This window comes from Chiloscyllium plagiosum, unplaced genomic scaffold (genome assembly GCF_037043375.1).
Source record: "Chiloscyllium plagiosum isolate Xiang-an unplaced genomic scaffold, Cpla_swu_hap1 HiC_scaffold_48, whole genome shotgun sequence".
Taxonomy (NCBI): Eukaryota; Metazoa; Chordata; class Chondrichthyes; order Orectolobiformes; family Hemiscylliidae; genus Chiloscyllium; species Chiloscyllium plagiosum.
Genome location: NW_028270186.1, coordinates 13,868,273 through 13,895,431, shown reverse-complemented (window position 1 = coordinate 13,895,431; position 27,159 = coordinate 13,868,273). Strand labels below are relative to the sequence as shown.

Here is a 27,159-nt window from a genome sequence, read left to right as displayed (position 1 = left end):
GTTCTGCGAGGCTCAGTGTTGAGACTATAACTTTTCACTTTATACATTAACAATCTAGATGAAGTAACTGAGGACATTCTGGCTAAGTGTGCAGATGATACAAAGATAGGTAGAGGGACAGGTAGCATTGAGGAGGCAGGGAGGCTGCAGAAGGATTTGGACAGGTTAGGAGACTGGGCAAAGAAGTGGCAGATGGATATGATGTGGGCGAATGAGAGATCATGCACTTTGGTGGGAAGAATAGAGGAATGGACTGTTTTCTAAATGGGGAGAAAATTCAGAAGTCTGAAGTGCAGAGAGACTTGGGATTTCTAGTCCAGGATTCTCTCAAGGTAAACTTGCGGATTGAGTCAATAATTAGGAAGGCAAATGCAATGATGGCATTTATTTTGAGAGGACTTGAATATAAAAGCCGGGATGTACTTCTGAGGCTCTATAAGACTCTGGTAAGACCACATTTCGAGTATTGTGTGCAGATTGGGCCCCATATCGCAGGAAGGATGTACTGGTCTTGGAGTGTGTTCAGAGGAGCTTCACAAGAATGGTCCCAGGAATGAAAAGCTTAACATACGAGAAACATTTGAGGTCTCTGGGTCTACACCCAGTGGAGTTTAGAAATATGTGTTGGGAGGTCTAATTGAAGCATACAGAATACTGAATAGCCTGGACAGAATAGATGTTGGGAAGATGTTTCCATTTGTAGGAGAGACTAGAGTCCGAGGACACAACCTTAGAGTAAAGGGAAGACCTTTCAGAGTGGAGATAAGGAGAAATGTCTTCAGCCAGAGAGTGATGAATCTATGGAATTCATTGCCATAGAAGGCTGTGGAGGCCAGGTCATTGAGTATATTTAAGACAGAGGTAGATAGGTTCTTGAGTATAAAGGGGATCAAGGGTCACGGGGAGAAAGCAGGAGAGTGGGGCTGAGAAACTTATCAGCCATAATCAAATGGTGGAGCAGACTCGATGAGCTGAATGGTCTAATTTCTGCTCCTATGTCTTAAGGTCATATGGCATGTTCAAGTCCAGGTTGGTGGGAGCATTCCATTTGTTCATCAGCAAAATGCAGGAATGGTTTGGGTTTGTGTTGACAACCAACATTTACTCAAGGTGAACTTCTCAGCCTCTCTTCTGAACTGATACGTTCAATAATGTTTTGATAGGTAAATGTGCTCAAACTGACATCAGTCATGTCTACCAAGCCTGCTTGATCAACAATCATGGTTGCTTCAGTTGCAGTCTCCCTGTATGATAGCTGTGCATCACCTTCCAACACAAAAATCGATGCTTTCATACTGAATGCAACAACAGATCCCATTGGTACACAGTCCAGGATTCCCTCTCAGTTTCCAACACCTCTTCATGTGCACCGCTGTTGATTGGCATACCAGTTAGTGGCTTGCCTTCCTAATATCATCCACTGGTGTTCTGAGATTGAGAAACTCAACTCTGGATCCAGTCCTCTGAGGTGTTGTTCAAGTTATGGGACCCATATCATTACTGTAACCACAAGTATTGAAATACTTCTCTGCATTGGCCAAAGTGCAATTCTCACAGGTCTGGCAGTAGTTGGCAGTATGGGCAGCCATCTCTGAGCTGTTACACCATTTTGGCAGTGCAGCTGACTTTTCCACTACTTCTGAACTGTTTGTGGACAGCTTGCAAAATGTGAGGCTTGAAGCCATTAGGAAGGATGAATTGCTTCACTCTTTCCTGTTGTCGTGGATCAGCCGTTGCAGAATGTCACCTTCCTCCCTGATCCTCTTCCAGCACTAGATGGGACCACTGTAACTGATATCACTGGTATCTGTTGTTCGTGAGGGCAGTCTTGTTTGAAGTCCTAATACTGCTACAATTTTAGCAGCTCTTTGGAGCCCTTGGACAGGCTTAGCTATGAGGCTCACTGTAAAAGTAGAACAAGAACTGAATCTTTACTTGCTATGCAGCAGTCCGTTCCATTTGCCTTTTCAACATGAGGTCAACATCCACATTTGTGCGAACTGTCAATTCTCTGATGGTGGCCTCTATTCGCATTTTAAGAGTGCAGTCTTTCTCCATGATCCACATGATGAAATCACATGCATCAAAGAAAGACTCACTGTGGCTTATCACCATTAATCCTCCTCGGTTGCATTCCATATCTATTTCAGCTGATTTTTTACTTTCATGTCCCTTGTCGATTTGATAGAAGGATCCAAGATGATATTGCCATAGACATAGAGACAGCAACAGACCCTTCGGTCCAGTTCATCCATGCCAACCAGATATTCTAAATTAATGTAGTCCCATTTGCCAGTACTTGGTTCCTATTAACCATTGTTATTCATATACCCTTTCAGATGCCTTCTAAATGTTGAAATTATATCGGTCTGTACCACTTCCTCTGGCAGCTCATTCCATATAGGCATCACCCTCTGCATGAAAAAGTTGACCCTTTGTCCCTTTTAAATCTTTCCTTTCTCACACTAAACCTATGTCCTCTAGTTTTGGATTCCCAAACCCAGGGAAAAGACTTTGTCCATTTACCTAAACCATGTCCCTCATGATATTATAAACCTTTATAAGGTCACCCCTCAGCCTCTGACACTCCAGGGAAAACAGCCTCAGCTATTCAGCCTCTCCCTATAGCTCAAACTCTCCAACCTTGGCAACCTCCTTGTAAATCTTTTCTGAACCCTTTCAAGTTTCATAACATCCTTCCGATAGGACAGAGACCAGAATTGCACACAATATTCCAAAAGTGGCCCAAGCAATATCCTGTATAGCTGCAGCATGACTTCCTAACTCCTATATTCAATGTTCTGACCAATAAAGGAAAGCATACCAAATGCTATCTTCACTATCTTGCCTACCAGAGACCCCACTTTCAAAGAACTATTAACCTGCACTCCAAAGTCGCTTTGTTCAGCAGCATCACCCCCAGACCTTCCCATGAAGTGTATAAGTCCTGCCGGGATTTGCCTTTCCAAAATGCAGCACCTCACATTTATCTAAAATAAACTCCATCTGCCACTCCTTGGCTCATTGGCCCCCCTAAAAAAGATCCCGTTGTACTCTGAGGTAACCTTCTTCGCTGTTCACTACACCTCTAATTTTGGTGTCACCTGCAAACTTATTAACTATACCTCCAATGTTCACATCTAAATCATTTATATAAATGACGAAAAGCAGTGGACTGAGCACCAATCCTCGCGGCACATCACTGGTCATAGACCTCCAGTCTGAAAAGCAACCCTCCACCACCAGCCTCTGTCTTCTACCTTCCAGCCAGTTCTGCATCCAAATGGCTGGTTCTCCTTATATTCCATGTGATCTAACCTCGGAACATCTGCACCTAATCAACTTTTCTTGCCTAATAATATCAAAATTGGCCTTCCTCCAATTTTGATCTTTAATTTTTAGATCTGGTCTATCCTTTTCTATCACTGTTTTAAAACTAATAAAATTATGGTCACTGGCCCCAAAGTTCTCCCCCACTGACACCTCCATCATGTGCCCTGCCTTATTTCCCCAGAGTATGTCAAGTTTTGTACCATCTCCAGTAGGTACATCCACATACTGAATCAGAAAACCTTCTTGTACACACTTAACAAATTCCTCTTCATCTAAACCCTTAACACTATGGCAGTCCCAGTCTATATCTGGAAGGTTAAAATCCCCTACCATAATCTTACAGAAAACTGAGATCTCCTTACAAATTTGTTTCTCAATTTCCCGCTGACTATTGGAGGGTCTATAGTACAATCCCACTAAGGTGATGATCCCTTTCTTATTTCTTAATTCCACCCAAATAAATTTCCTGGACATATTTTCAGGAATACCCTCCCTCAGTGCAGCCATAATGTTATTATCCCTTATCAAAAATGTCACTCCATCTCCTCTGTTGTCCCCCTTCTGAGAGCATTTGTATCCTGGAACATTAAGCTGCTAGTCCTGTCCATCCTTGAGCCACATCTCTGTCATTGCTGTGACATCCTAGTCCCATGCCCCGAGTTCATCTGCTTTCCCTGATAGGCCTCTTCCATTGAAATAAATGCAGTTTAACTTACCCAGTCCTACCTCGGTCTCTGCTTTGTTCTTGCCTGCCCTGACTGTTTGACTTGCTCCTTTTCCCGGTAGAACCAGTCTCAGACTGATCTCTTTCCTCACTATCTTCCTGGGTTCCATCCCCACCTTAACTCGTTTAAATCCTATCGAGCAGCTCTAGCAAATCTCCCTGCCAGTATATTAGTCCTCTTCTAATTCAGATGTAATCTGTCCTTCTTAGACAGGTCACTTCTACCCCAGAAGAGGTTTAATGATCCAAAAATGTGAACCCTTCTCCCGTGCACTAGCTCCTCCAGTAACACATTCATCTGCTCTATCCTCCTGTTCCTAACCTTACTAGCTTATAGCACTAGGAGTAATCCAGATCTTACTATCCTCAGGGACTTCCTTTTTAAATTTCTGCCAAATTTCCTATATTCTCTCTTCATAATCTCATCCTTTTTCCTTCCTATATCGTTAGTTCCAATATGTACAATGACCTGCTGCTCGTCCCACTCCCCTTTTGAGAATATTCTGCACAGTCTCCGAGATATCCTTGATCCTGGCAGCAGGGAGGCAACACACCATTCTGATTCTATACCGCAGAAACATCTGTCTGTGCCTCTGACTAGAGAGTCCCCATCGCATTCGATCGCTTGGAACCTGACGTAACCCTTGTTACATTAGAGCCAGCCTTAGTACCAGACACTTGGCTGTTCGTGCTGCAATCTCTGAGAGGCCATCACCCCCTACAGTTTCCAAACCAGCATACTTGTTTGAGTTGGGGATAGCCACTAGAGACTCCTGCACTACCTGCCTCCCTCTTCTACTGTTCCTGACGGGAACCCATCTATCTGACTGCATCGGTGTTTTATTTTTCCTTCCTATAATTGCCATGCATCACAATCCCAAACTCCTGAAATTTCCTCATTGCCTCTAACTGCTGCTCCAATGAATCCATGCAATCTGATAGAATTTGCAACCAAGCACACTTCCTGCAGCCATAATCATCAGTAACATGGAAATTCTTCCTAATTACACATATCTGACAGGAAGAACACATCACTCTATGAAAGGTCATCTTTGCACCTTAACAATCTACAGACCCAGAAAATAGCACAATCTTACTGCTCCACAAAACATTGCTCCAGGCTAACTTAGTACCTATGTTTTATATTTTTAAATTTTAATCAAGAGACAGATCGCTATAAATACAGAACCAAAAAGGAACCCATTCTACTCACTATTACAAAAAGATAGCAAGGTTATACTTAAAAACATTGCACTTATCTGCTCCTGTGCTGTGAGCTCTCCCACACAGATTCCTCCAAGGTCTGCTGTGAATTTTGCAGTTTGTTCATTTTTCTTAGATGCATTTCGATGTTCAGAAGTGCTTTAACTCAAACATCAAAGGCAGTAGCTGTGTAGCTTCAGTGCTGTATCAGACAGCAGTGTAGGTTTCTTTCTCTCTCTCATGGTCAAACAACCTTACCAGCTCTGGAAAATGGAGACCCCAATTCCTCTCCTGTGGCCCACTTGTACTTTGAAACCTGTGCTGCAGCTGCTGTAGTCTGGCTATCCTCAAGCATACTCGCCAGTCTCTGAAATATTTGCTGTGGAGTTCTTTGGACATTCATACTTCTCTCCAGTATTTCCCACTTCTCCACTCTTACATTCCATCATGAAAGTTGCTTGCTCTTTCTCTCTCTCTCTCTTTAGATGCCCTCACCAGTTGTGTCCCTTCAATCTAATCCTCATCCAATGGATGGTTATACATCTTTTGATTTCCACCATATCTGACCAGCTCTTCATTCATTTGCAGATAGAATATCCTTGATAGGATATTTCATCTGTAGTCAGTTATGTTAAAGGAGAACATGCTGGAATCCAGCTTTTTTTATTCATTCACAGAATGAGGGCTATACTGGCTATACCAGCATTTTTGCCCATCCCTAATTGCCCAGAGGGCAGTTAAATGTCAACCACATTGCTGTAGGTGTTGGGTCATGTGTAGGCCGGATCAGTCCCCTTAAGGACATACGTGAGTAATGTTTTTTTTTCTGACAGTTGACAATAGATTCATTGTCATCGTTAGACTCATGATTCCAGATTTTGTTTTTAATTAAATCTAAATTCGACCATCTAGCAGGATTCAAGCTTGGGCCCCCAGAACATTACTTAGTTCTCTGAATTAACAGTCCATCAATAAAGCCATTAGGCCATCATCTTCCTTCTGGTCACCACTTCATCTGTCACCTTCATCCAATTAAGTGAGCATCTCAGCTACAGCAGCAGCTGTATCAACCGCCTTCACTGACAGGTCAGTTCCCGTCCTTCCATCCTTCACCTCTTTCAACCACCATGATTCATTCGTTCTTTGCATTGTAAAGTCTGACCCACTGCACCAAAATGTAGCAGATGATTTTAACTTACGCACGACACGAAAATTATAAAACAGACTTCATTCCACTGATAACAGACCTTACAGGCATTAATGGAAAAGCATAACTTAGAGAGAATTTAACTATTTAGATTGAGTATTCATCTGATTGGTCCAAAACAGGTAGCTGTGTCCCATTGGTGGATGTGTGCACCCAGGTCTCTCTGCTCTTGCACCCGCTTTCAGAGTTGTGCCCTTTATTTTCATTATATTTCAATGTTCTTCCAATTGGGGTACATTGCTTCTCACATTTCTGCATTGAACCTCATCTGCCACCTTACTGCTCACTTCACTAACTGTCAGTGGCCTTTTGGAGTTCCACACTATCATGCTCACAGTTTACAACTCTTCCAAGTTTCATCTGCGAACTGAGAAATTGTTCCTTTACACCCAGGTCCAGATGTTTATTGTAAAGGAGCAGGCATGCTGGTGCGAAACCCTGGGGACTCTGCCGTGGGTCCTCCTCCAGTCCAAAAAAAAAAATCCATTGACCATTTCTTCCTGTTCCATCACTCAGCCAACTTTGCCTCCATGTTACTGTTGTCCCTTTTATACCCTTTTAATCCTCAAAGGCTGTTTTATAAGATTGTATCAAATCTCTTCTGGAAGTCCATGTACCACGAGTACAGCATTCTCCTCATTGAACCTTTTTATTACCTCATTTAAAAACTCCAAGTTAGTTGAATGTGATTTCCCCTTTAGAAATCTATGCTGACTCTTCCTAATTGATCCATCAGTTGATGCTGTGTAATTAGACATTCAAACCCCAGACATCTTTTCGCCCCCAGGGTGGTGAAAGTCACTGTAAAAGTGATAGAGGCAGAAACCCTCAGGAAATTTAATACACATTTAGATCAGTGTTTTAATTTCTGGTGACATATTACTACATAACTTGTCTCCCAGATAAAAAAGGAATATTGCTACCCTCATGGCCCCTCAAACTCAGGGTTTTTTTTCAATTGGTTCAATTCGGCCTTCGAGAACACTACTACTTACCAAATTTTAGTTAACATCAGTGGCCATCATTTCCATGATTTGTCATCCTGACTGGCCCATCACTGTGAAGCTCTGCTCCAAACTTTAGTTGTTGCCTTGCTGGCTCTCAGTGCATGAGGCTTCTTCGGCTCAAGGGTGCCCCATGTTGATCTAGCTGGATATCTGCTCCTTGTAGGCCTGCTTCAAGATCCCTGTCTTCATTCCCCAATTTGGATCAGTGACTTGCTCTGCAAATTTGGGCCTGCTGCTCCTTTCCCAGGTCTCTGGCCACCATTGGTGGCTTCTGTGTGTTCTACCAATGACCCTTGTTCCTCAATGCTGTGATGCACCAGTTTGGAATTCCACTCTTGCCCTGCTGTATTTTCTCTCCCTTCATTAGGCTTTTGCATCTCAGGACCTGCCAGTCAGTCTGGCTCAGTATCCAGTATTTGCCTGCTTGCTTCTATCCCCCTCACTGGCTGTTAGCCACCATCAGAGCTTTCAGCCACTACTAAGTTTGAGGCTTCCGCTCCATTTTACATTATCATCAGCTGCTTTTGAAGCTCCTGCTACAATCTGAAATGTCAGGAATCAAGAAAGGATATTAAGTCCGGGAAAAGTTCAGAGCTCAACTTAGTCCCCTTCCACAACAATGTGTGATGTTTGAATAATTATAGTTAATCGTCTGGAATGGCTAGGAAGGGAGAAAGCAGAATATGTTTTTCTAATAAATAAAATTCACCCTGGAATATAATCAGGAAAGAAAATTGATGTATTGCAGTTTCAAAGCAGTTGTCAATTGAAAAGTAAACTCCTGTTCAAAGACAAAGAAATAAGCCATGTTTAATTAACAAATAATTCAATTAACTGAACTTTCTTTATTTGTTTCACTTTGTTTTGAGAAGGAGCAATTTAGTCATGATTTCTCAATTGCAGGATTTTTCAGAAAATATTATTTTACTGGTGTCATCCAGCGACAGGCAAATCATGATTCTCTCACCATAACTTCAAGTTTACTGCCTCTTGACCAGTCGCTGTTTTTCATAAAATTGACAATAATAATTCTGATATTGGAAATAATGCTTAATGGTCAGCAGATATATATATCATCAACAAGTCTGGCGCAGGAGAGTCGACGTTTCGAGCATAAGCTCTTTATCAGGATTGTGGGGTGGGGGGGTGGGGGGGTCCCAAGGGGGCTGAGAGATAAATAGGAGCATGTGTGGCTGAAGGGAAGGTAGCCAGAAATGCGATAGGTAGATGAAAATGAGGGGTGATGGTGATAGGTCAGAGTGGAGGGTGGAGCGGAGTGGTGGGAATGAAGATAGACAGGTAGGACAGTTCAAGAGGGCAGTGCTGAGTTTGGTTGAATCTGGGATAAGATGGGGGAGGGGGATGAGGAAACTGGTGAAATCAACATTGACCCTGCACAGTTGGAGGGTCCCAGGCAGAAGATGAGGTATTCTTCCACCAGTCGTCAGGTGGCTCGGATTTGGTGGTGGAAGAGGCCCGGGATGTGCATGTCTTTGGCGGAGTGGGCGGGGTAGTTGAAGTATTCGGCCACAGGGTTGATTGGTGCATGTGCCCCGGACATGTTCTCTGAAACGTTCTGCAAGTTGGCATCCTGTTTCCCAAATGTAGAGGAGGCCAGCCACATCGAGAGCAAAGGACACAGTATATGAGATGTTTGGAAGTGCCGGAAAATCTCTGCTGGATGGGGAAGGTTCCTTTGAGGCATTGGATGGATGTGAGGAAGGAGGTGTGGGCACAGGTTTTACACCTCTTAAGGTGGCAAGGGTAGGTGCTGGGAATGGAAGGTGGGTTGGTGGGAAGCGTGGACCTAATGGAGCAGTCGCGGACGGCATGGTCTCTGTGGAATGCTGAAAGGGGTGTGAAAGGAAATGTATCTCTGGTGGTGGGGTCTGACATATAAGATCACTGACAACCTTAGGATGTAATCACGTAGATTTCATTAAAGATGCACAAGCGCAAAATACAAATGCATCTTTACAGTAGTGGCAAATTATAAATCATTCCTGGATCCAAAATCCACAAGATACCTTAAAATTAAATTTGCATCTGTGAAGAAGCTCAACCTATGGACTTGAGATTGGCAGTTTTACATCCTAAGTAACTCAAAGTTTTAGCTAATAGCAAAATGTTTGAGGAGTGTTTTGAGATGTCTTTTTTACGTTGGTTAACTAAACCAGTCAAAAGCCAAGAAATCATTCATTTTTGAAGATTCAAGAAGTCCAAAGAATACACTCCAACATCAGCATGGACTTTTTTTTTAAAAACATTAGGATTCCGGGATTCTCACTGCAACATGAAGCTGAGTTCCATTCTGTTTCAAAAAAATTGCTTAATGACTTATCTGGCAAATCTTCCAAGTTTGGGCTGATCCAGGCATATTCCTTGCCCTGTAGGCTTTGCTACAAGCTATCAGGATCCAATAGAAAGCAGCACTATAAAATTTAATGAACAACTGTGGGAGGAAAAACTGTAGATGCTTCTTCCAGTGAAAAACAAGAGTGGCACTGCAAAAGCAGACAACCAAATTATCAATTAGTATTTGGTAGATTCTTCGAATTATGAAACAATTCAATGAACTTTTAACAATTTTCATTCATTACTTTACCAAATGAGAGGTAAAATTGAAGTTTACTGCAAATTCTAAATCTGTGTAACTATGGTTGGTATTTGAATTTTGTTTAACTGCACTTAACTGTACATTCCATTCAATCCAAGTAAGGTTCTACAATACATCACAATATAGTTAACTTAAGCAACACTTCAATTGTAATTGTTTCAAGTTATCAAAGACTAATTCTCACATGGAATTAAATATTGTCAGGGGAATCAGTAACCCCAGTAGTAAACGTCATACATTTTATTGCAATGAGTCCTGTTTTATGTGTCAAGGCATTAATTTATTTATTGTTCTTCCCCCTCAGGAAGATTTACTTAAAGAGAGATTACAAACTCTCGCCACAGAAGTTGCACCAATATATAAGCAGCTTGCACCCCAAGCCTTCAAAAATCAGGTAACTTATTGCTCTGGAACAATTGACTCTATTAATTTTGGAACTGTCAGTCAGTGCTCCTAAAAAGAAGTGTACAAATTGTTTAGTATTTTAGTCATTCACAAAAATGGAAGATCATGTGCAGAGTCTGTGGTTTAGATTTCTTCAGGCAACAGACAGTTTAACATATGTGTAAAAGGATTTTGATATTTGACTATTTGATTTCAGTTGTAAGTCATTTTGTAAATCATAAACCATTGTGTGCCAGAAGAAATGAAATTCACTTGCATTCATATGCTGGTTTATAGAATGGCTTGAGTTAGTACACACCCAGTCAGTTCCCAATCTCTCTAATTTTACTTAAAAGGTATTTTCAAGCCATGTCAAGATGTTCCAACAGACAAAGCAGAGAAATCAGAAACTAAATTGAGCCAATTACTTGTAAGACAAGGCAATAATGGCGAAAACCCTCCATGACTTGGTAATATGACTGCAACTCTTTTTGAAATATATTTATGACCTGGATTTGGCACAGGAAACAAAATTTCAAAAGTTGAAGATGATACATCTCTTTTGAGAATTGTATTGGAGGAGGACAGTGGTAAACTGAGATAGATGAGTGAAACAAGAAGACATAGAATATAACACAGACAATATATAATCCATGTAAGTGTGAACAGGATTATTTTGGAAGTTTGTTTGGAGCAAACATAAGACGGTGCAGAAATCGAGGCACCAGGTATTCAGCTGAAAAAATATTTTGAAGTGTTATTGCATTCATCCCAATAGCATCCTCTTCTCTGTGTGGAATCTGGCTGGAAGCATTTGAAGACTGATTGATTGTATATTAAAATGCTAAGGTTTTGGCTTGTCACTCTTCCATGGAATAATATTTGAGGCTACAAATGAATGTGGGAAACCTTTCATTTCTGAAGCTTGTTATGCACAGTTTCTAATCACAGTTTTGTTTTACCGCTTCCCCTCGCCGGCCCAGCACACATCTCATGTCTGTATTAGATGTCAGGTACCAACGGAGGAGGATACCTGACAGAGTGTCTTAAAAGAAAAGAGTCATAGAGTTATACATAATGGAAACAGACTTTGGAGTTCAGAGATAAGAGAGGCCAGATTTGGAACATTAAGAGCTCATGGGTTTGAAGGCATTACAGACTTAAGAGGGCTGAGACTATGGAGTTATTAAGACGAAAATTGAGTAGCTGAAACAGTCCAGCAGCATGGGGCAGTAGCATGAGGATGATGGATGACACATTGCAGATGAGAAACCAGTGACATCTGTTTTCCCTCTGGGGTTTTACTGAGATATTGTTATGTTAGATGACTTCAAGAGGAATTGATACATTTCCAAAGGATTGAGATTGTGCATGTGTTACAAATTTTAGGTTGATTTATGGCATTGCCAAAAAGATTTCTGAGAAGAAAGTAAATCTTCACATCTGGACATTAGAACTAAGAGCAAGAGTGAGCAATTCAGCCCCTCAAAACTGTTCTGCCATTTAATACAATCAGAGCTGACCTTATCTCAGCATGAACTCCACTTTCCTGCTACTACCCATGACCTTTTAACTGCTGCAAAGTAAAAATCTATCTCCTTAAATATATTCACTGACCTAGTGTCCATTGCACTATGGAGTGTTGAATTCCATGGACTCATGATCCTTTGAGAAAAGTAATATCTCCTCATCTCAATTCCAGACAGTACAAGCCTAAACTGTTAAATCTCTCTTCAAATGACAAACCCCTCACCTCTTTCCTTTGCTGCTTCAACTTATATTGACAGTTTTGCATCATGCCACAAAGTTGTGTCTTCATTAATATTTTCACAATGTAGCTGATGTATAACTGTAATGAGTTGACAAATATCTCATCATTAAAATATAGTCTTTGAAATCAGGCTTACAGTCATATACATCTGTGCACATCTGCGCACATGGATGTGGGGGGAATTGAAATTTATGGCAAGAACATGTTTGATCAGTAAGTTGTGCAGCCAGCAATATCTGCAATGTTTCTTTGATGCCATGGTCATTAAATCACTTAAAAGGCAGCCAACATCTCTTCACTTTACTGGCACCTGTGATTGTGGCAATCTTGGGTCCAAACTAGCCAAGATGGATCATCTATTTGAAAATAACAGTTCAGTCATCACTGCTGCAGTTTTAATCTCTGCCTCATTTATTATTTTTATTTCAAGACATGCAGCACACATTGTGATGTTTGCTGTGACTTGCTATAAGATCTGGAATGCTATTCTCAGATCTTCTCTTGCCATAGTCTTGGGTTCAAGATCCAAAACTTCACATGGTTCCAAGATTGATATTAGAGTTGTAGATTCTTGCAACATTTCATGGGGGTCATTAAACCAATTTAAACTCCACACTCTATGCAGATTCTTTAAAGAGAAGTGTTGCAATTGGTCTAAACCACCAGCTTGTTCCTTGTTGTTGTACATAATTTTCCTTTTCAAGTTTGTGGACTGATCTTTTTGAAGATATTTTCAAATTAATCTGTTCAAGGATGTTACGACACACCTCTGGAACAAACTATCTAGTCGTCATGAGGCCAAACAGTTAACTTAGTAACAACTGGAAATATTTCACTGTAAAATAAATTATGGTTGCACTCTATAACTATCTATGATAACTGCTTATAGATCAGTTACAGTATACTTAAGCAATTAATATTTCTGTAAAATGCTTTTCAACATTCATTGAGCTCAGAAAACCAAAAGTTCCACGATACTTTCCTTTTATGAACCTGGGCAGCCTGGCTCAAAGGTAGGAAAACCACCACCGTGCCACAGAGCCAAATATCTACTTTTTGAAAAGTTAGTGTTGCAAATGCTTTCACCACCTTTTCAGATAGTGAAAACAATTTCCTAAAATTAGTTTTCCCTTCTTCGCACTTTTGACCAGATCTCCAGAATCTGTAGTATTTTGCTTTTATCCTTCCTTCCTTATTGAGCCTGAAGAAATTTGGGTGTTTGAATGAGATCATCTCTTATTCTACTAAACTCCACCGTGCATGCACGAGTTCCCCTTTCTCCCCTCACCTCCATGCAAAATATGAACCAGAGTGGGAAATTTAAATTGCATGTCATTGTGGTTCAATAATGCCACCCTCAAAGTCAGAAGCTCTCTGAAAAGTCCCAAGTTTATGCTGGTATCCTGACCGATAATTATTCTTCTACCTAAAAATAATTATTTTAACATTCTGCAGACACGACAGTGCTATATGCTAAGTGACTGTTACATGAAATATGGCTTCCTGCAGACAAAATCAAAATCTTTGCAGCCCACTCTCATTCACCCATCCATCTCATGCTTCTGGCCAGCGCTGGTTGCGAGTCCAGCGGTTCGAATTTTAAATTTTCATACATGATCTCAAATTACGATGTCTGTCAGTTCTTCCAACCCTTTAACTTTCACTATTCCAAATCTGGCATGTGTTGTTTTTCATCTTTCCTGTTGAATGAATGCTTGGGCCAAACTTGGCAATTGTCCTAATATTTCTCAAGATTTTTGGGTCCAATTTGACTTGCATAAAACGTTGGAGTATTGTGTACAGTTCTTGGGACCACATTCTGTTCTGGGTGCCACAATTTTGGCAGCAAGTGAATGCAGTAGAGAGAGTGCAGGAGAGGTCTATAAGAATGATTCCAGGCATGAGACACTCCAGTTATGAGGAAAAATTGGAGAAGTTAGGCCTGTTTACCTTGTAGAGGAGAAGGCTAAGAAGAAATGCGATATAAGTTTTCAAAATTATTTGAGATCTGGACAGAGTGGATAGGGACAACCTACTGCCACTTATAAGCTGCTCAGAGAACAAGAGGGTATGGATATGTTTTGCAAAAGAAACGCAGATGTGAGGTTTGAATAACTACTTATTGCAGCAAATTTTAGGGTACGGAATACACTGCCTGAAGTGTGTAGAGGCAATTCAATTAGCAACTCAAGGGCTAAGTGGATAATGCTTTAAATAGAAACAATGTGCAAGGTGACATGGAAAAGACAGGAAATTGGCACCAAGTCAAAATACTCAAGAGAGCTACCAAAGACACAGTGAGATAAATGGCTTCCTTCTGCACTATAATAATTATGCCTGCAGCTGAGATGACTGACCTCTAATGACCACAAACATCTTCCCTTAGCCTCCTCAGGACTCCAACTAACAGAATGTTTACCCCTCATCACCATTGACTCTAGTTTTGTTAGGGTTTCTCGGTGCAACATTTAGTCAAATCAGCCTTGATTTCAAGGACAGTCACTCTCACCTCTTCTCCAGATTTTAGTTCTTTTGTCCATGTTCATGCCAAGATTGTAATGAGGTCAGGAGTGGAGAAGCCCTGGTGGAACCCAAAGCGAGTGTCAGGGAGCAGGTTATTGCTAAACAGATTCTGCTTGTTTGCACAGTTGATGACACCATAATTTTACAATAATTGGCCAGGTTGAATTTGTCCTGCTTTTATATACAGGGCATATCTGGCAATGTTCCGCATTGTTGGTTAAATGCCACTGTTGTAGTTGTCCTGGAATAGTCTGGCTAAGGCTGCAACAAGTTGTGCAGCACACGTTTTCAGGATTATTGCCTTAAGTTACTGGGTTCTCTTGTCCTTGCAATATCTAGTGCCTTCACCCATTTCTTCATATCATATGGAATGAATTGAATTGAATCAAGATTGGCACCTGAGACGCTAGGAAGCAAGGAGCAATCACCCATTTGACAATTCCTTCTGAAGATTGTTGCAAGTGCTTTAGCCTTTTCTTTTGTACTGATGTCTTTGGCTCCCCCATCATTGAGAATGGGGTTATTTGTGGAGCCTCCTTGTCCAGTGAGTTTACTTGTTGATCATCATTCACCATTTAATGTGGTAGGACTGCAGTGATTCAATCTGGTCCATTAATTGCGTGATCATTTGCTACTGTGCTGCAAGGCAACACAAGGAATCCTGTGTTGTAGCTTGACCAGGTTGACACCTCATTTTTAGACATGCCTCGTGCTGCTCAAGGTATGCCCTTCTGCACTTCTCATTGAACCAGAGTTGATTTCCTGGCTTAAAAGCAATGGTAGAATGGGGAATGTGCTCACCTGTGAAGTTGAAGATTGTGTTTAAGTACAATTTTGCTGTTGATAATGGCTAACCCTGCCTCATGGATGCTGAATTTTGAGTTTCTAAATTTGTTCAAAAGTACCCTCAGCATGGTGCCATTCAAGACGATGGAGGTTTTCCTTAATGTTAAGATAGGCCTTTGTTTCTGTTAGGACTGTGCAGCAGTCACTCCTCCTGACACTGTTCTGGACAAACATATCAGCTGCTGACAGATTGGTGAGGATAAGGTCAGTTATATTCTTCCTTCCTGTTGGTTCCCTCATCACTTGCTACAGATAGAATCTATCAGCTCCACCTTTTAGGACTCCACCAGCATAGTTCATAGTGACACTGCTCTTTTGACTGTGACAAAGTTTGAATAGTGTCAGAAATGCTGACATTCTGGGAGCTGAAGAAGCAGCACTAAAGTCAAAGACTGTTCATGTGTAAACAAAGGGTGACTTGGTGACTGGATGCCAGTCTCTGTGGGGTTATTTCATTGGTGACAAGAGTAAAGCACGTTCCTGAGAAAACTCGTTCACGACAGTCATCTTTGACTTGGGGTAAGCATTTCTTACATTCTGCCTTTATTTGGGAAGTTTGACTTGTTTAACCCTGCTGTTGCGGACTCGGCCCAACTCGGTGGAAAGAATGCTGTATTTTTTCCGGGCAAATGACATTGTGGCAGATGAAAAGCAACAAGTAATTCTCCTGACAATATGTAGAGCTGCAGCTTTTTCTGTTATTAGGAGCATAACTTTTCCTGAAGCACCAGATACCAAACCTTTCAAGGATTAATGGACATAGTTAAAGAATACTATGACCTCCCAAGCTGCTTCTAATGCTGAGATGCTTTCGTTTTCACTCAGCAAATCGAGAACCAGGGAGATCCATATCAGGATTTTTGACCAGGTTAAGATTACTGGCAGAAGCAGGAGATTTTGGTTTAACCCTAATGAGATGTTTCAAGACCATTTGGTCTGTGGGAGTAATAATGTGATTATGAAAAAATGCTTCCTAGTTGAAGCTCAACTGGATTTCAAACAGGCGTTACTACTGACTTTATCATTGGAAAATGCAGCAATGAAGCAGATGAGATGCAGGATATTCCATTGGAAAGAGACACTCTTGTCAGTCCGACCGAGTTTGGGGCACAACACTTGAGTGCATAACCTCACTTAGAACGTATTCTCATCTGTTGAAAGATAAAGTGAAGGTGATGAAAGGTGCTCCAGCTCGCATGCCTGTCATTTCTTGGGCTGGTAAATTATTATGGGATGTTCCTACTTTACTTGGCCTGCATCCTGGTACCTTTGCATCAACTCTGAAAAATGGATCAGCCCTGGAAATAGTCAGACGAGGCCTAACTTTCGCTGAAGTAAAGAAACAGTTATTATTATCTTGGGTGTTGGCACATTGTAATCCCACAAAAGATCTGGTATTGACATGTGATGCCTCCCCGTACAGCATCAGGATGGTATTAGTTCATAGGTGACCGAATGGAGAGGAACACCCAATAGCATTCAGGACTTCAGCTAATGCAGAGTATAATTATGCTCAGATGGAGAAAGAAGGATTGGTGGTCATATACGGAGTCAAAAGTTCCACCAATACCTTTTTGGATGAAAATTTGTGATAATAACAAACCACAAACCCCGCCTTGATCTGTTTAAAGAGAACAAGGCAGTGCTACCCATAGTTTTGGGCGACATTCAGCAGTGGTCTCTCATACTAAGTGCTTATAATTACAAGTTAGAACACCATCCTGGACGTCGACTCGCGAATACAGATGCATTGAAATGCTTCTCATTAGCAGATAGGCCACTGGTGACATCACAGTCACAGGTGACAATATTGGACTTCAAACGCAGAAAGATCTCATCCTGTCAAAATTGAAACAGTGGGTGGTGATGGAGGAAACCAAAGAGCCATCACAACTAGACCAGCTCCCAGTGGAGGGCAGCATATTGTTATGGGGAGCAAGAGTGATTGACCCGAACAAAGGACATTGTCAAAATACTGGCTGAATTCCACTAGGGTCTAGCAGCCTGGCCTGGTAGCAGATAGTGTTGCATTGGGGCAGTGCCCAGAGTGCCAACAAGGACAAAAATTATTGCCAACAGCCTCCACACATTTCTCCCCCCCCCCCCCCCCACCCCCCCCCCCACACACACACACACACACACACACACACACACATATCCATGGTAAATTTGGGTAAACCTTCGATTTAGTTGCACATCGACTGTGCAGGTTCTTTCATGGATTCAGTGTTCTTTTTCATTGTAGATTTGAAGTGGTTGGATATGCATAGGTCCATCCGTCAAAAGTGGGTACGATGATAGAAAAACTGTGCACATCTTTTCCAACACATACAGTCCTGGAAGTGGTGGTCACAGGTAGTGGGCTATCGTTTAGCATCAGGAAATTTGGTTACTTCCTAAAGTTGAATGGGATTCAACATATAAGGACATATCTCCACGGAGAGGTGATGGCCTAGTGGTCTTATCACTGGACTGTCAACCCAGAGACCCAGATAATGCTTGGGCACCCAGGTTCGAATCCCGTGACGGCAGATGGTGGAATTTAAATTCAATAAAAATATCTGGAATTAGGAGTCTGACGATGACCATGAATCCATTGTCAGGAAAGCCCATCTCGTTCACTCATTTCCTATATGTGAGCCCAGACCCACAGCAATGTGATTGACTCATAACTGCCCTCTGGGCGATTACAGATCAATGATGACCTCGTCCTGTAAATGAATAAAGAAAAAAAAAGCACCCATTACCAATGGCCCAGAAAAAGCAGTCCAAACTTTGAAGGCTGGCTTGGAGAAACAAGCTAGATACCAAGATGTCTCAGTTCTTCAATAAAAATTGAAATCAGAAACAAAAGTAGAAATTGCTGGAAAAGCTCAACGGGTCTAGCAGCATCTGTGGAGAGAAATCAGAGTTAACGTTTTTGTCAAGTAACCCTTTCTAAGAAGGAAGGTTCTTAGGAAGAGTCACTCAACCCGAAACGTCAATTCTGATTTCTCTCCACAAATGCTGCCAGACCTGCTCAGCTTTTCCAGCAATTTCTGTTTATAATCACTGTTCTTAATTCATTACAGGACTCTCCTATATGCAACTATAGGGATAGCATCAGCAGAGTTACTTATGTGTAGAAGACTCCATACCAGATTAAGTCTGATGGCAGGGGGGTTTGGGTGGGTGGGTTGGTGGTGAAATGGTATCAGAAAGGCCACAGCTGGACACAAAACTCTGCCAAGCGAGACAGACGGTTTGAGACAGTTTGGTGTAAGAATCATGAAAATGGGTAAGGAGGTTATGGTCAACGCTAGATCGGGACCAGTAATGTGTGAGGTTTGGGTAGGTGCAATAGTCGTGAACAAGCTTTTGGACCATATGGAAGTGCTGATTTACAAATGTTGAAGGAACAAAACATGCTCTGACCCTTGGGTCATTTGGAAAAGCTGCCAGAGCCCTGTATCCGTTAAACATTGACAAGTCCTCAGAATCTGAGGTGGACATGACAGATGTAGCTGCTTCAATGCCTTTGCTGTTAAAAAAGGAGTGTGAAGTTCTACCAAAGTGCTTCTGGTGCAAGAGGCAAGCTCCCAAGTGTTATATGCCGATTGTATCAGACACCAAGTTGAAAGAACCTAACCTGGTACAAAAACGCCCGTGAGGCTCTCCAAGAATAAAGATCGGCCTATGTCCTCGGACTCAGAGGGGAAATGGTGTAGTGATTGTAATAAGGTAAAGCCAGCTGGATCTCATAGAATGAGTTCCCTGATTGGGGCTGTTAATCTTGTCCAATCAGGGTGCCCTGGCTAATAGATAAAAAGAGAAGAGTTAGAGATGCTGACATTCGGGGAAATGGATTCTGAAGAGGCAGTATTGAAGTCAAGGACTGTTTGTGTATAAATGAAGGGTGACTTGGTGATGGGGCACCAGCCTCAATACAGTTATTTTCACTATTGTGCTGCACTCATGGATAGATGTCGTCCAGCCAGAGTACCTTCTGCACCCATTGCCACCCTCACTGCTTTCTTGATGTTCATTATGGGGGAGTATTGTCTCATCAGGGATTTGGGGGGTGGTTCAGTCTGATAATCAGCTGGATGTTTCCTTGGCCACATTTCAGCTGATGCCATGATACTTCATGAGGTCTTGAGTCAACAATGGTTACTCCTCGGGCAACTCCCTTCAGATTGTGTACGACTGTTACATGGCTATCTGTAGAAATGGATTTGAAATCCAATGGGGTTTCCCCACGAGGTTCAAACCTTGCTCACAGCACCAAATGTAGAAATGGATTAAAACTCGCTACCGGACTGAGAGCGAAACAAACTCAACAAAAATTCAACAAAACTTGGTCTGGCAAAATAATCGGTCTTTATTAACAAGGAAACTGCATGCAGAGTGGCTGAACTTGGAAAAAAGAGAGTTAATTACAGGTCTGAGTCTCTCTCACAAGTTTGCACTTACAGAGAGAAAAGCATAAATCCTTGTACTTCAAATTTATCAATACCTCTCAATAACTATCACTAGAGGTTAGTCATCCATTAGGCCAGTACATTGAATTATGATCTACACTATTACTTCTGAGGTTTGTCATATTGACTTCCCAAAACATACCACATACGTCTCATAATCTTGTCCTTGTTGGAGGCTCAGATTTGGGCTTAGTATTATGAAGGTGTAAGGGGTATTATGAAGGACTTCGTAAGCACACAGAGTGCTGGAGAATTTACAATGTAACATTTGGTCTAGCAGCTAGCAATACCTGGGTTACTGTGAGACAAATTCAAATTCGGCCAATCAGTTTTAACTAAGCCCCAAGATGACAACCTCCAATCAAGTTTGAATTTAGGATTGTGACAATGGCGGACAATTAATCAACTTACTGGAGGAGGTAACACCACAAATATCCCCATCCTCAATAATGGATGAACCCAGCACATCAGTGCAAAACATAAAGCTAAATCATTTGCAACAGTCTTCAGTTGGTAATACCAAGTCGATGATTCATATTGGCTTCTTCCATAATTCACCAGCATCACAAATGTCAATGTTCAGTCAATTCCATTCAACCATGCAAAATGAAATGTTTGGAAGCTGTGGATACTGCCAAGGTTATAAGCCTGAACAACAGTTATGCAATAATAATGAAAATGTGTGCTCCATAACTGGCCGCACCCTTAGCCAAGCTCTTCTAGTGCAGCTTACATCACTGGCATCTACCTGATAGTGTGAAAATTGCCCATGTTGTCCTGTACACAAAACGCTGGACAAATCAAACATGGCTAATTACTGTCCCATTAATCTACTCTAGATCATGAGTGATATGATGGAAGGTGTCATCAGTGCTATCAAATGCACTTGCTTCACAATAACCTGCTCACTGACACTCAGTTTGGGTTCTGCCAGGACCATCTACCTCCTGACATCATTTGAACCTTGGTTCAACCTTGGTCAAAAGAGCCAAATTCCAGTGATGAGGTGAGAATGGCTGCCCTTGATATTAATTTCTGAGTGCGTGTGGAATCAAAGAGCCCGAGCAAAATGGGAATCAAAGGGAAAACTCTTCACTGGTTGGAGTCATACTTGGCTCAAAGAAAGATGGTTGTAGTTTTTGGAAGATGGGTCATCTGAGATGCGAGACATTCATGCACAAGTTTCACAGGATATTGTCCTCGGCCCTACTGTCTTGGACTGCTTTGCCAATGAACTTGGCATCCATCAAAAGATCAAATGTGGGAATGTTTGGAAATGATTGCACAATGTTCAGCACTACTAATGATTCCTCAGACACTGAAGCAGTCTATATCCAAATGCAGTAGGATTTGGACAATATCCATGTTTGGGCTGACAAATGCCAAGTAACAGTCAGATCATTCTAATTTCAGACAATGATTATATTTACTAGGAGAGATGAACTGTCATCCCTTCATATTTAATGGAATTCATGTCACGGGAGCATGTGTTATCATCATTCTAGGGTTACCATTGACCAGAAACTGAACTGGATGAGCTATACAGGAACTGTGGCAACAAGAGCATGTCAAAGGTTAGGAATCCTGCAATGAGTCATTCACATCCTTCCGCCCCAAAGCCTGTTCACCATCTACAAGGCACAAGTTAGGAGTCTGATGGAACACTCCCTATTACTTGGATGAGTGGAGCTCTAACAACACTCAAAAAGCTTAATACCATCCAGAGAAAGCAGCCAGCTTGATTGGCACCACATCCATAATTATCTATTCCCTCCACTACTGTCACTGAGTATTTTCTGCAAGACATACTGCAAAGTTCACCAAAGCTCTTAGACATGCCTTCCAAACCCATGATCATGACCATCTAGAAGAACAAGGGTAGCAAATACACAAAAACACCACCACCTACCAGGTCTCACCATTCTGACTTGAAAATATATCATTGTTCCTTCAGTGTTGCTGGTTCAAAGTCCTGTAATTCCCTCCCAAACGGCGGAATTGTGGGGTACCTACTTCAAAGACATATCAGAGATAACTCACGGACAACTCAGACCCCTGGGAATCTTAGTGACCCACAAACCAGTAAACACCTTCCACCAGTTCCTCACAAAGGTTGAAGACCCGACTCCCACATCCAACAGGATGAATGTTATCTACAAGATATCCTGCAAAGACTGAAAAACACTACATAGGACAAACAGGAAGAAAACTGACCATTTAGTGCATGAACATCAGCTTGCCACATCCAGCACTCTCATTTCTAACCACACAGACAACAAAGGACACAAATTCACCTGGGACGATGTAACCATCCAAGCACAAGCAAACCAGAGACATACCAGAGAATTCCTTGAAGCCTGTCACTTCAATCGGAACTCAATCAATAGACACATTGAACTGGATCTCATATACAAACCACTCAGATACAGAACTGCAGGTACCAACAAACAGTGATATATAAATACCAAGTGGAACAGACCACCAACACCTTATTAAAGATGCACTTATGATGTCACCTAGCGAGGTGATGAAATGTTTGCAGAAAAACACACTGGATCATCAAACAAATCAATGACGTCATCCGCAGCCTGAGCGACAAATCTTCTCAAGACCTCTACCTACACACTGTTGATTGCAATGGTTCAAGAAGGCAGCTCACCACAAACTTCTCAAAGGCAACTATGGATGAACAACCCTCATTGACCACACCTGCTTCACATGAATTAAGTTTGAAAAAAAACTCTCCTTATTTGAATCTATGACTCTAGGACAATAAATTTGGGGAAAAAAATGAATCAATGGTCACGAATCTGCTGAGAAAAATTGCTACTCAAAGTGTAACAATGTTTTGCAGAGGTATAGCACTTGGGGGGAGAAAAAAGATTTGAACTTTCTAAAGCAACTGGCTTGTGAACCAAGAAAAATCTTGGTCATAACCATGAATCCAATAAAGTATGTGAGACATCATTTAACACTGCCATGAATTATACTTTAATACAGTTGCTTGAGAGGAATATTTTGCAGCACAAGAATGACAAAAAAATGTCAGAAAGCTAAGTGGGGTAAAAAGGCAAATATCAGAGAGATGCATTCATTAATTTTGAAAATGGCATTGACTTCCAGGGGAACTAATCTTCAGTAGATTGTTGATGATATTGCACAAAAGAAGTTTTAAGTGCCATCTTTTCGAGTAAACCTTTCTGTTTTCTCAGTTGCAGCCATTATCACTTTTCTGAGAACTGGGTTGCAGCTCCCTGGGTGCTTAGTGTACCCGACCAATACCTTGCTGCATACAAACTGGTCATCCCAGTATACTAGTCACGGCACTTCATAATTGGTTTTGAATTGCATTGGAGCATTCAGATCACAAACACAGATTTAAATGCAGGGACTCTGTTTCCTTATAATATAACAGTTAATTTGCAGTTCATTAGTAGAATTGCAAAAATCTCCAGTTCTTTGAGATCATTCATCTTTAATAAATAATGTGAAATCTAATGATTACAAGATAACTGCAAATCACTGATCTCTAAAACATACATCTAAACGTGATTAAAACAAAACTAATTAAGTACACTATTCATTACCTCTACAGGTTACAAATGAACAAGTAGCCCCCGACTGCAGACTTGGGAAAAAAGAAGGAAAGCCATTTTCTGGTGTAACTGCATGTATGGACTTCTGTGCCCATGCTCACAAAGATCAGCATAATATGTACAATGGGTGTACTGTGGTATGTAAGCTAATACTTTGTATGAAATCAATATTTGTTCAGTTTCGTGCCTCAAACAAAACTAGGAATCCCATATTTTCAAATCATGTTGCATTCAATTTTTTTTTATTTTTAAACTATTGTTTAGTCAAATAACTGCCTTCAGGAGAACTTCAAAGTGCAATGGGTTAGATACAGACCTTTCATTTCTTGGATCCATGTCCAAATCGAACTGCAAACTATGGAACAAGAGATCTGTTGGCTGTAAGAGTTGTAATGTCAAATGAGTTTAGACCATCTCAACTCTTTGCTCAAGAATTTTAACATTAATTAAATAAACCTCAAATTATTACTTCAGCAGAAACCAAGACTTTGTTCGTGTTTTCGGTTCTGACATTCCTCTGAAATGTAAGGCAGTTCTGAAAGCTCAATTTCAGAAGCATTGACCATTTTCACTGCTTGACATGCATCACAAAATGAACATTTCACACACCACTGAATGAAAATAAATTACATTAGAAACTGTTCTTTTGGTGCCTGTATGTTTATTAAACGTGTTACTGCTGTCTGTCATATTTAGAAAGGTGACAGTTCCCTTCAGAAGAACAGATCTAAAGGTGATATTTGAAAATAAAGGTGCAAGCATGTAAATAAATGCTGAGCCATGTTTAGATTTAGCATTTTCCTCACAGGATGTGTTAAAATGATATTGTACAGTATAGTGTACACCTTCACGATTCAACACTGCCACATGCTGCCAATGCTTGGTACTGCATAGACTTTCACTCCTGAAGGGATGAACACTTCGTAAGGGAGAAAGGGAGAATATCAGGATTTATTTAAATATTAAAGGCAGAAAATGTGATAACATTCACTAGTTTAGATGGTATCTCTCGAAAGATAAACAGAGTTAAAAGTTTCAGATTGATGACTTGTCAATCACAATTAACAATGTGGCCAGGGTCATGGCTGATACGAAGCACCTCTGGTCCTCCTTGTGCCCACAAGCAGTGCTGGAAAGACACTTTTGGATCTGACCATTATTCCTTTCATTCAGCCTCCAAATTTTCAAATTATGCAAATCAGATAGCCAGATTCTAATATCAAATTTAGGAAACTACCTCTGGAATATACGTTCATTTTCACTCTGCACGTTCCCATTAAAAATAGAAATGATCATGTGGGAAGCAGGCTATTTGCTTTTCCAGCTTTTTATGTATTTTAACCCATCCTTGCTGGTGTTTCCGTGTTCTCAAGATGTGTTTCCAAACATTGTATTTTAAATTCAGATGTTCTACTACACAACACTGTAAAGATCAACGCTTAAATAATTTAGTGCGAGAACCAAGGTGATGGGCACCATTGCATTCAACTTTGCACGTTGATTTAATGTTGAAATAAAATTAGGCACATTGTTTTAAAAATGACCCTCTTCTTGATTCAGAAAATTTTGCAACTGCACCTGTATAGAATTCGTTGAAAACCAAGTTCCATTTCTGTCAGATTACAGGTATTCAGCAGTTTATATTTCAAATTGCACATTTGTGCTAGTGTATCTGAATTATAAAAGCTCGATAACAAATAAAAGAATGTTTCTGATCTCCTTAGGTATACTTAGCAACGTGTGAGGTACTTACCTGTTTGGTATAATTATTCATAGGTTTGTACATTAACGAAAGAAGACAATCGCAAGATAGGAACGACCCCAGACGACGAACAATTGCATGTGCTTCCATTGTACAAGGTGTCAACCACTGATGAATATGGTAGTGAAGAGAATCAGAATGAGAAGATTAAAGCTGGAGCAATACAAGTGCTTACAGCATTCCCCAGGGAAGTCAGAATGCTGCCTGAACCAGTTAAATCAGCACGTCAAAAGAAACTAGAAGCAAAGAGAGCAGCTGAGAAACAGAGAAACCAAGCAAAGAAACTTCTGGCTGGAAAACTAAAACAGGAAGCTTTGCAGGAAGATTTACAGTGCAGTGCTCCACAAAACAAAGGTATTTTGTTTTATTGTAAATTACGTATTAGCTTTTCACAGCACTGCTGTGAACATAAATTTGAAGAATTACTTCAGTTAAATACTGTGTAGTTGCCCTGGGTGTGATTAAATTAGAGAGGATTCAGGAAAGATGTACCAGGATGTTGGCGGGAATGGAGGGTTTGAGTTACGAGGAGAAGCTGGATAGACTATGACTTTTTTCACTAGATGTAGGAAGTTGAGCATGACCTTAAAGAGATTTATAAAATCACGAGAGACATAGATAAGGTGAATAGCAAAGATCTTTTCTGATTTAAAAGGCACCTGAGGGGCAACTTTTTCTCACAGAGCTTGGTTTGTTTGTGGAATGAACTGCCAGAGGAATTGGTAGATGCAGGTACAGTAACAACCTGTAAAAAACATTCCACAGATACTTGAATAGGGACGATTTAGAGGAATATGTGCCAAACGTGGGTAAATGGGACTAGTTCCATTTCGGAAACTAAGTCGCCATTGTCGAGTTAGGCTGAGGGCTTTGTATCCACACTAAATAATTCTATGACTCTATGCCTATTCAAACCTATCTATTTCCTAAAAAATATTTTGAGTGTGTTATGATCCAGATATGAAGCAGGAACTTAATAAAGGAGACAAGCTTGAAATTCCAGTTACTCACTAAATGAATAAAGCCATAAGATTCTGTTATATTAAATAAAGAAAATAAATTTGACTATACCAAGATAGTTAATACCATCTACGTATATTCTAACAACCAGCATTAATATGAGATAAACAGAATATAACAGGCAAACCATGATCTAATACAAGCCACACATCAAACGGCAGAAAATCAAGAGAAGTCTTCCACCCAGATGCCAGTGAGCTCTGTGAGTTGCCAAAGCCCTTCCAACTGGATCTTCCTTGTGAGAGATTTCAGCTCCTCTTCTTCAAGATTTAGTCTTGGTTTTCCTGTCAATAGGATCCACAACTCAGCCAGGAGGCCCTTTTCTTCTTCTGCCTGCAATGAGTTTTCACAGCACAGGACTCCAACTGTTGCCCAACTATTGCTCACGTGGCAATTGCTCAGGCTCTTCTGAGACCCCACCATTGTGCGTAAATCCAGCATCTATTCACTCGCAGAATTCCTATTCTTTCACTGCACTGAGCAAACTTCAGTTCAGCTTCACAGTGCTGACACTGCTCCCCGACTCCATTGAGCAACAATTGGCTCCAGTACCTTCTCCCAGCTGAATAGAGCTCACAAAGTCAATTCAGCTTTGGTGGGCGGCACGGTGGCACAGTGGTTAGCACTGCTGCCTCGCAGCGCCAGAGACCCGGGTTCAATTCCCGACTCAGGCGACTGACTGTGTGGAGTTTGCACGTTCTCCCCG

The 27,159-nt window shown here is 41.1% G+C and overlaps 1 protein-coding gene across 8 annotated transcripts in view; it reads left to right on the top strand.

The window, feature by feature from the left end:
• The window catches only part of LOC122543146 (methylcytosine dioxygenase tet3), a 371,083-nt gene that overhangs the window by 318,065 nt on the left and 25,859 nt on the right, over positions 1-27,159 (top strand). For all 8 annotated transcript variants that reach the window (XM_043681513.2, XM_087984416.1, XM_087984415.1 and 5 more), the window contains 3 exons: positions 10,396-10,485; positions 23,671-23,808; positions 25,448-25,787. In XM_043681513.2, coding sequence (XP_043537448.1) covers positions 10,396-10,485; positions 23,671-23,808; positions 25,448-25,787 — 568 coding nt within the window. The remainder of the gene's footprint in view (positions 1-10,395; positions 10,486-23,670; positions 23,809-25,447; positions 25,788-27,159) is intronic.